The 10,332-nt window shown below is 43.4% G+C and overlaps 1 protein-coding gene across 1 annotated transcript; it reads right to left on the bottom strand.

Moving 5' to 3' along the window:
• Positions 1-5,110, bottom strand: ccnh (cyclin H). Its single transcript, XM_067231155.1, has 9 exons — positions 4,744-5,110; positions 4,502-4,624; positions 4,338-4,411; positions 3,907-4,120; positions 3,197-3,360; positions 2,882-2,952; positions 2,607-2,715; positions 487-550; positions 1-395 (listed from the first exon to the last, which is right to left on the bottom strand). The coding sequence occupies exons 1-9, from the start codon at positions 4,858-4,860 to the stop codon at positions 366-368; spliced, it is 966 nt and encodes a 321-aa protein (XP_067087256.1). The 5' UTR covers positions 4,861-5,110; the 3' UTR covers positions 1-365.
• Positions 5,111-10,332: the final 5,222 nt, after the last annotated feature.

The raw sequence follows: 10,332 nt of genomic DNA, 5'->3' as shown, positions 1-10,332 counted from the left end.
CCTAGGGAGATAAGTTATAAGTTCATTGCTTATTTTAATATTACAATTGTGGTTCCATGATGACTGCAATCACACTGCAGTAATCAAATCCATTTGATACAAAACAGGTTTCAACTCATGAGCGCTATTATACGGTTCAATAAGGATAGTTACTTCTGTACAAAAATATCTTTATTGTTTAACAGAGGCAGTGGATAGTAAGGTAGTTGAGGAGGCAAGGGCTCCAGTAGGAACGTAAGTGATGCTCGCTAAATCAACGTCTCCCCTCTGGAGTGTCTGGAACTGTCCCGTCCAGCCCTGGACCAGTGCATGGTCAGCCCCCGCTGGAGTAAGGGACGGGATGCTCGCACGTCTCCCTGCAGCGGTCAGAGCAGGTCCTCATCGGTCCACTCCTCCTGGGAGGGGGAAGCGGGGTGGTTAGTGCCTGAGGTGGAAGGGGACCACAGGACGGAGAAAGCGGGTCGGAGGTGTGTGTGTGTGCCTCACCTCCTCAGTCATCCGGGGCTCTTTCACCACGTGGTCGTCGTCCTCGTATCCTCGTTTTCTCTTCCTGCGGGACGAGACGTTTCGCTTTTTGGTTTCAAACGGAAGGTTCAAGGAGCCACGAAGATCTGTTTTCCCCCCCCTCCTCTCCTCTAAAAGATATCCCCCCCCCCCCCCCCCTCCAACCCAGTCATGTAGTATAGAACCTTCCCACCATCCAGGTACTGTCTGTTCAACCACCTCTCAGCACTCCTCCATAGTGGGCTCCATAAGTCATGTCATTCAGTAGCTACACACTAGCTGGGGGGGGCGGGGGGCTGATATGGGACAGACAATGCTGCTGAGTTGCACCTCTGATCCATGTTGACCCATTTACAGACCGGCATGCTATGTGTTGCAGGACCGAGTGCACCATCATGTCACTGGCCGCCGCCATCCAGGTGATGTGACCTCTAGCCAATGAGACGAGAGAGGTCCGCCAATCAGCCGGCCAGAGCCCGTAGACTGGCGCGGGGACGTGCGGCAGTCTAACATGTAGCTTTCAGTGGGTTTTAATGCAGTATGGCTGGCTGGGCAGTGGGGTCGGATGGATCGACTGCTGGCAGGCCTAGCCACAAGATCAGACTTCTCTACCTGACGCTTACCTGAACGATTGTCAACCTTGGTGGAGAGGTAACTTGGACAGAAATGTAGAAGGGGGGGGGGACAGAAATGTAGAAGGGGGGGACATGTTTTCATTGGACGAGACCAGAAATGCTGGACACAGCTAGTCAACCAACCACAGAACACTCGCAACCTTCCCCGACACCCCTCTAGGGTCAGCTCAGTAGGTGATTGGCTTCTCCTTACGCCACTCACTACGACCGTGTTTACAGGGCTGAGGGGCGGCCCCGACACTCACCCTGGAACGACTGCTCCGTCGCCATGGAGACGGGCAGCCACGGAAGTGGCACGATTACAACCATCATCAGGGAGTCCTAACGTAGCACCTGAACAAGCCTTAACTCACATCCTACGCAGGAACTAACCGCACCACTACACTTGATTTGCTTTCTTTTTTGAACCCAACTAGAAAACTCCTCTCCAAACTCCTTCCAACCTTTACAGTTTACAATTCACAATGTCCGTAGCCACAACACTGAGCCAACTTCTTCAATTATATATTCTTTTCTTTTTTTTCCATTATTATTACGCTGCTTTGCTTGATATAATACACTTTAGCTGGTATAAGAGAAAAGTGTTTGTGGTATGATAGCTTAAGAGTCGTACGGCGGTAGGCCTAAAACGTTGGTGTGGTTAGAACGGTTTTTCGCGCTTTTTGTAACCTGTGCATGTGTAAACCGACGGAAGCTAGCCCTGTTGTCTACTGGCCGATATGCTGCTCTGAGAAGGTGAAGGGACTGCCCTTTAAGCAGGCCTACGGCCAACAAAGGAAGCTTTAGTGGACTTGCGACCGTTCAGCCTGCTTTGGTTCCACTCCACACGAACCGCACTGCCCGGTTCAGAGTCACTCTGAGCTGCCGACAGATCAGGTTTAGAATTTTCCAGGAAATTGTTTCTTTTTCTGTCTGCCTTGTGTTCCAAGTTTTTTTTCCCAAAGTGACATACAGGGGGGGGAATTTGAACCTCCGATCTGCAGTCAAACGCTCTTCCGCCGAGCTATACGCACCACCCTTATGTTTGCCCCCACCCCCGGTTCTAATGTAAGAAAGGGGGGGGGCACCGTTGAGTTTTAGTTACTGACCGTTCAAATGCACTGAAGAAAACACAAGACCTCACCAAGACTAGGTGGAGCGGAGGTGCGAGATGGGATCTCCGCTTCACCTGCACCCTCCGGACCACATGGGTGGATGGCGCGTGTGCTCGGATACGCCCCGGATACGCCCTCCCTCGCTTTCATAGAGTGTAACTGGACGTGTTTGTTTTTTTAATTTTTTCTACCCGATTATACTGAACTTTGAATCTTTTACATATACAAGAGGAGTCTTGATCGACCTGGCTAAATAAAGCTGTTAGTGTGTATGAGGAGATTTACTGTCTTTTGTACAACATATCTACTACTTCTATCTAACTAAGCCTGACTAACAGAGACAGGTAGCAGACAGGTAAGCAGCTCTACATACGTGTTTGAGTTTGAGGAAAGTTCTGCATGGATCTTCTCCAGCTTCTGCTTGTAAACATTTATTTCCTCTGGCTTGGGAAGTTCATATTTCTTCATGAGGTTTTTCATTCCTGCGAAAACAAATATTATTTAATTGATTTATTATGAACAAAATAGGTCCTATACATAAACGATCGCTGAGACAGGTCAGAAGTTGAGCAAAGCTGGAGGTGAAGGCTGCCACCCTGTGGTTGAACATGGTAAGTGCAGTCAGTGGCACAGGGGGGAGGAACTCACGTCTCATTCCATCGTACATCTTTAGGAGGGTCTCCTTGTCGTCCTTCAGTCCCATGCACTCTGTCAGGTAGCTAAGACATCATGGACTTATGGTTTAGTTTGACAAAATGCTCGCACAAAATGAAAACAAGTTATATTAGGGAAGTCGATCTGGCACAACGACACCCACTGCCACAACCCCTTTAGGATTTGGAATCCAAATATCCTAAACCCGACACGGAGGGGGAACTCCACAAACCAGGACAAAGAGGGGGAACTGGGACATGCTCTGTTAGGTAGCCTTGACCCCGCGGCCTGGTTCTGGTCGGGACCCACCTCTCCATGTTGAGGCCGGCCCGCGAGGCGCTGTTCAGGATGGCCGTCAGGGCGATCTGCGACGGCGGGAACAGCAGGCCCGTGTCGGTCATGGTGGCTCGCGTCAGGAAGTCGTCGGCGCTCTTCCTCAGGGACTCGGGGTTCTCCAGCACGGGGTACCTCGTCTGAGGAGGGAGGTCAACGTTTTAGACACGACGGGTCGGCCTTTGGATGCTGAGACAAGAGCAACCACGCATCATTCATCGGAAAGCTCAAAATCAAATTGCAAATGTAAATAACACTGACTTATGTGAAGCCCTTCCATTCTACCGGACATGATAATGGGGAAAAAGGGCTTTTATGTGTTGGGCACCCTTATCATGGAATGTGTTGCAAAATGATTTAAAACTCAGAGAACTGACACCACTTACTGCTTTTAAATCTAAAATGAAATAAATGGAGGCAGCTTCCCAAAAATGTCAATGTTTTACATTAACCAGGTTATGTAACTTTTAGTTTTTATATTTTTTTATTTTTTTTACGTGTCTCATTCTGTGTTCTTCTGTCTGTAACTGTGTGTTTTTATGTTGCTGCCTGTCTTGGCCAGGTCTCCCTGAGATTAAAAATAGATTTTTAATCTCAATGGGACCTTTCCTGGTTAAATAAAGTTTATATATATATATAAAAAAAATAAGTCATGACATTATTCTACTCCTCCATCCCTCCCTCACCTTCAAGTCTATGAGCAGGCCCTCCATGGGTCTGTAGGGGGTGTGGACCACCAGATGAAAGTTGAGCTGCTGGATGAGCAGGAGCTCAAACTCCAGGATCTGCTCCAGGGCTCTCTCCTGCCCTGCAGGACTCTCCTGCAGCAGGTTCCCCACAAACTGGGTGCTGGACACGTTGAACTCATCCACCTTACAGGACAGGTAGGCACAGATCAGCCTGTAACAGCGAGGGAGACAGAGATTGAAGGAGGTCTATCCGGGCGAGCGATTAAGGAGGGGAGAAATGCTTCAGAGCAGGTGAGACACCACACCGAACTCACAAGTGTATCGGAATAGCCTATACTATTATTGCTGGTGGGTATGACTAAGTGACTATATATGGCATTTGCAGTTGATACAATTAGCGTAACTAATCAAGGCAAAAGTATGCTCACATTATAGTCCTGGGGTGGTATTCCATTAGAGAGTTGTTCAGGTAAAATCTCCGGAAATACATGATGGCAGTGCCCTGTAGAGGTGATAAGAGTAGGTTGGCTCAATAAAACAAACCAACTTAAAGCAACATTGAATTCAGTTAAAAACAAACAGTTCCACGTACCACCACAGACTTGGGCATGACAGGCTTGAAAGCATTGCAGAAGTCGAGCAGTCTTTTCTCATAGTGTCTGTAAAGGACAGCCTCCTCTTGAGGCTCCAGGAGCAATGATTCATTAACTCCCGGCTGTACCAGAGAAAAGTGAGGAGAAATCATTTAAGATACATTATGGACATGGGGAAAGACTGGTGGAGCTGTAGCAGAAATCCACATAGCCCAACAGCTAGCAAATTTGACTTCCGTACCTTACCACTGGCAAGTATTTTGTTGCGGTATTTGTGGTTAGCCTCATATCTTATCTGTTCAAGTCTTTCTTCGCTGTCGAATATCCAAAACTTTTTCTGTGAGCTATTGTGAAACATGACTCTTTTGGAGGAAGTTCAGCAGTGGAGACCAGGTCCACTAGTAGCTAGTTGCTAGCGTTGCTAGTTAGTTCGTTTAAACTTAGGCTGTCAAAATATTACCTTCTTATGTGTTCACAAGCAATATCCAATTAAAATAATATGCGGGAGCAAAGGAAAAACAATCAATGTTTCAACATCTGCAAAGATGTTAGTACCAAAGGGCTGCACTACACAAACATTCTTCACTCATTAGCTACTTCTTCGGCCATGTCAGGTTGTCCGCTTATGATGACGTCGGCCAAGTACGAGTCCCGTGTAGAGTCAGTACACAAATGCGTTTCGGTTTTACGAGTAACTAATTTTAGAGAGTATTATAATTTTTTACTAGTAACTATTCAAATAATTACTTGTCTCAGTTTTGCTATTTCGGCAGTTGAGTCATCTTGTAATTTTTTTTTACTGCTAAATACTTATTTTATCAACAATTATGCATAACGTATGCAAGTGATAAGGGTGTTCTCACAGCCAAAGCGAAGCCATAGATGCCAAGGTTTTCCTCTTTTGGCCATAATTTGCGGCCAATCCATGCCTTCGACCAACCAGTGCTAAATTGATTGACATGAACGTTGCATGACCTGTTAGGCCTATTGGAATACTTACTAGCAAACACAAAAAATTGAAAAAGCTACTTGTATTATTATTAATAAAATGTTTGTTATTAGTAACCTAAAAGTAGAGCCTAACAAAGAAATAGATAGAATAATATAAACAAAATGGTTACTTGTCAATTTTAAATATTAAAACGGAATGCCATACACTGTTGATTTTTTTGCAATATAGGCCTACTGTAAACAAACAAGAAAGAGCATCATGACTATGAGTAAACTGAATGCCTATATATGCACAATATTGGTATCACTTCTGGAATCATTGTAGGCCTATCTGTCAGATAAAATATATATCAATAGTAACTATTATCCTTAAGTTGATTTGTAATGTTATCTTATTGTGGATTAAAAGATGCTGCAACAGAAAACGCAAAGGCTACCCAACCCCCACCCAGTCTTTTCCTTATACCCTGATTTGCATAAACATGAGTAATTTATGAATAATAAATGTCCTCGCATTCAGCGGGAGCCATTAATTTGCATATCACCATGGCACAGTTTTATTTTCTGAGTGTGGTGTAGTTTAATCACGAAGCCCTTCAAGACTGCATAAACCAGAATCAAAGAAAAATCCCTTAGCAGGTATGTAGTAGACATTTTTATCGATCCGTCTTCCTGATATAGACTATCAATATGTAGCGGATTCCTAACTTTTATGTAAAAATGTTTTCTGAACGGTTTAACGTTTGTAGACTGCCAAAGCTTGTATCTACAGTACCGATCGCTAGTTATTTGCCCTGTGAATTGCATAAACATGAAGTGCCAATGTATTATTGATGAGACCATTGCAACGATTTTGGCTATGCTGTGGGTATGTGCTACGCGCGCGCGCGTGTGTGTGTGTGTGTGCGCGTGTACGTGTGTGCGAACGTGAACGTGTGTCGTGCGGGAGCAGACTAAAGTTAAATGCAACGTTTAGTTTCTTGTTAGTCTGCAACGGTCATAAATGTCATAACGAAAAGCAAATACTTGTAAATAAAGTAATTCAGACTACACTCTAACTAAAACTACAATCTAGGCGGTCCGTGTTTCGATCGACTAAATCTGACTATTACATGTGCTAAAACTGCAGGTTATTTTGTAATTGTCATCGCATTACTAAAGTAACGCCGTTTCCCACCAGAATATCAGGATAAATCGAATGAAAATGCGTAGTTTGAGTTTGTTACACGTTCGAATGCTCCAGAATAGCTGAGAGGGACACTATTTTAAATAAATGATATTGTACATGCATTAGATCTGCAGTCTTGTGTAACTTTGTGGAGAGAGGCCGAGAGAGACAGAGAACAAGCAAACAAACAAAAAAATACAAAAAACATATTTGTATACGTGAGTGTCTATGAGTTATATCAGTGTATTTTGACTGTCTATGTTGAGGGAAATCAAACAGAAGGGATTTGTGGCATCACCAGTTTTGCCAAAGGATCTGAGCTTTGCCCTGATCGAGTTAGTCATATAGCTTGGACAGGGCTGCTGCCTGCTGCACCTTTGCAGTGGGATGTCCAAATATTGCCTCACACAAAAAGCTTTAGTGCCACTGTAGACACACATACACCATGCTTTTCCATTCACCACTCATTTAAACCTTAACGTGTGTGTGTGTGTGTGTGTGTGTGTGTGTGTGTGCATGTGTGTCTCCAGTCATTATGAGCAGAACAGACTACATCTGACCATCTGAATTATGATTATGAATTATGTGAGAGATTAGGGTTCACATTTTCAAACAGAATAACATTCTGACAACATTTTCCAGATTTTTAAAACAAATGTTGGTCATAGACTGGATTGGCTACTAATATTTTAATTCATCTTTTGGTTAAAATGTATCGAAGGGATTGTTTTTACTTCTGAATAATAAAACACACACATTTACCAAATGCTTAGTTGCCAGTCTGAGTAAACTTAATCTTTAGAGACACACACAGACATTTGATTGAAATTAATCAAATTCTCCTCCGATGAATATTAATTCTCCCTTGCAAAAAAAATGTCATTCCATTTTCTGCTCTTTTAATTTCCCTGCATCCCCCCACCTCCCCTTTGCTTGTTTCCATGGGGACGAGGAGTGGCTGAGGTGATGTCAGTTGTGCCGGCGCTGGGTCAAGTGACAAGCTACTGCTGGGCATCACACAGCCCCCTCATGACGACAACAGCACCGACACTACCAACAATGCCACCACGCCATCGCTTTATTGGGTCAACCATCTTCCTGTTGTCATTCAACAGAATAGATTTGGGCACAGATGAAGTCAGTGGATGTGAAATAGTGTGTTCCTACATGTGTCTGTGTGTCTGAGGCTCTCTTAGGTTGGCACGAAGCAGCGAGGACTCTCCCCTCCCCCTCTCCCTCTTCCCCCAGACGCCCCGCACCCCCCACCCCCCCGCTATCCCTCTCTTTAATTGAGCTTTGTGTCTACCTCCTCCCCCATTCGAATCCAGCCACATTTGCATACGACTCCGCACGGCAGCTCCCCAGCTGTACAGTACGGCGCTAAATGAGGAACACAGACCCACTTTACGTGACATGCATACTAAACAGGGAGGGATTCAGACACACTCCCCTCCCCTGAACACACCTCCACATAGGGAGAGGCTGAGGGGAAGGAGGGGAATAATGGCAGGAAACAAAACATGGCCGGGTTGTTGCAAGGCGTTTTTAGCCGTACGTGCAGATTGTGAATGCAGACGGATATGTTACAGTAAAAATGTTGTTAGATGCAGAAGTGTTATGTATATAGTTTTTGTCATGGGGTGACATGGTGTGTTTTGTGACTGTAGCTTGATGTTGTGACTATATGGATCTGATGCGTTTTAGACGTTGTGACGCCTGTCTTACAGGTTAAGATTGATATAAGGAATATTATTGTGCTACTACTAAAGTGAATGAAGGCACTTGCTCTTTGCGTCTTTTCCTCAATAAGAAATATTCGAACAAGGAGAGGTTTTTGTAAAGGATGTCTCAGAATGTGTGACTCATTTCAGAGTTCCATCAAAGGGCTGAATTCACGATTGGCAAGAATAGAAAGTTTCATTGGTCAAATAGATCCACCCTTCACTTAAATGCACTCAAGTATCCTGCCACACAAATGACTGACGACAAAATGGAATTCAAAAACACTTTACTCTAACCTTGCACAGGCTTTAAAACTGAAATACAATTTTCCTTTTTTTTTTTCTTTCAAGAGAAGTCATGTCTGGAAATGTATGTCAAGAGGACTTCTTTCTTAAATGCGAGTAGTTTTGGTTGGAATTCAGTGTCATTGTTGGTTTGTTGGTGAACGTTGGCATGTGGTATTTTGTAGACACAGGTACAGGTAAAGGTTTCATTTTGTGCTCTGTCACTCACACTGTTACACTCCCAAGTGAAAGGGAGAGAGAGAATGGATGGAGGAGTGAAGGTGCAGGCATTCAAGTGGGAAGCCAATCCTTCACAGTACACAGCCTCTGCAAAGTCTTCCAAATGACCCTTTACATCAATGTGCCATGTCTGCACCTTTCCGAATAGCCGGCCCTTCTGCAGATATAGATGCATGTGGCTGCTGGATCAGTAATGTATGAGTTGTCTGTGCAATGTTCTGTCTTTCTGACCCATTGGCGTGTGTGTGTGTGTGTGCGTGTGTGTGTGCATGAGTGAGAGAGAATTAGAGCGAGAACTTACCAGTCAGCCATTGGAACAGCAAATTAATCTATCAGTTAGGTGATTTAAAAGTGATGATTTGAATTGTTATTAATATCAACTATGAAAATGAGATTCATGTTTATAGATTAGTAAAAGGAACTGTAAATTGGTGATTTTGGCTGTTCCTCATAATTCTATTATATTTAATATCCTGAGATATGTGTTATCTTAGCCTTAAGAAAAAAAATGGGAACATGTTCTTACTTATTCAATAAACCATAGCCTACAATGGGCCTACACTGAATTGCTGCAATGCAGCTCTCCATCTGAAAGGGGCTTATAAAATAATTTACAGATTGTGCATTAACAGAAAAAGACCAAGGATAGGCCTGCAGTAAGATGGAAGAAGCTGATTGTACAGCAGAAACAAGATGTAGCCTTAGCACGTCATTTCAAAAACGTGTTTTAGGGAGGAATAACGGTTAAGTTTGTAAGAAAGAAATCATTTCTCACAGGCCTCTTTTCAGCATGTGAGATGCATGGGCATATGCCAACGCGTCTGCCAGTCCTGGATGTTGGATAAACCCATTGCTTCGATTTATTAACGGCTGCATATTTACTTTTGATTGGCTATTACTCCGCTAATTTCGTTCAACAGGCCAAGCCAATGAAACCATTTGCTGTTTGAATAGTGAATCATTCAATACATGTATTGAATGTGGATATGATTTAAAGCTGTTAAGGTCAAATATGGTATTGAGTTGCTAGTGAATTGGTCAATTAATCTATTGAAAAGATTTCCCAATTAGACTAAATGCTAAATGTAGGCTTTAATTTGTCATTGCGTGAGGGGCATGCGCTTTATTGACTTTAGGTTGGCTAAATTCTATTTTTGGTTAAATAATAGGCTACATAGGCTATATAAGTCGGTGTGTTTACACTTATCATGATACATAATCGTACATTTTGTGTGTATCTTAGAAAATTATACTTACACCCGTTGACAGACACATTTCTTCATTTAAATGTAAGCAAGTAGAAGATGAATAGCCTAGCTCACGAAACTGCACATTTTCGTTTTGTTTTAATGCTGTTTTAAATAATGTAGTAGTATTGAGTTATGTTGGTCACACTGCAGTGAAATGTGATTCGTTCATACGAATACTAATCAGAATAATAATTATGGGGATTGTGCACAGTCTT

The sequence above is a fragment of the Osmerus mordax genome, chromosome 28 (assembly GCF_038355195.1).
Source record: "Osmerus mordax isolate fOsmMor3 chromosome 28, fOsmMor3.pri, whole genome shotgun sequence".
NCBI classification, from domain to species: domain Eukaryota; kingdom Metazoa; phylum Chordata; class Actinopteri; order Osmeriformes; family Osmeridae; genus Osmerus; species Osmerus mordax.
This window is presented reverse-complemented; position numbering and strand designations above follow the sequence as displayed.

Bases quoted from the DNA above. Each gene is read 5' to 3' on its own strand.
- ccnh (XM_067231155.1), bottom strand. From the start codon at position 4,860: ATGTTTCACAATAGCTCACAGAAAAAGTTTTGGATATTCGACAGCGAA. The intron at 4,625-4,743 runs GTACGGAAGTCA...TCTCTGGTACAG, and splicing joins AAATACTTGCCAGTGGTAAG to CCGGGAGTTAATGAATCATT. The intron at 4,412-4,501 runs GTACGTGGAACT...TCACCTCTACAG, and splicing joins TCATGCCCAAGTCTGTGGTG to GGCACTGCCATCATGTATTT.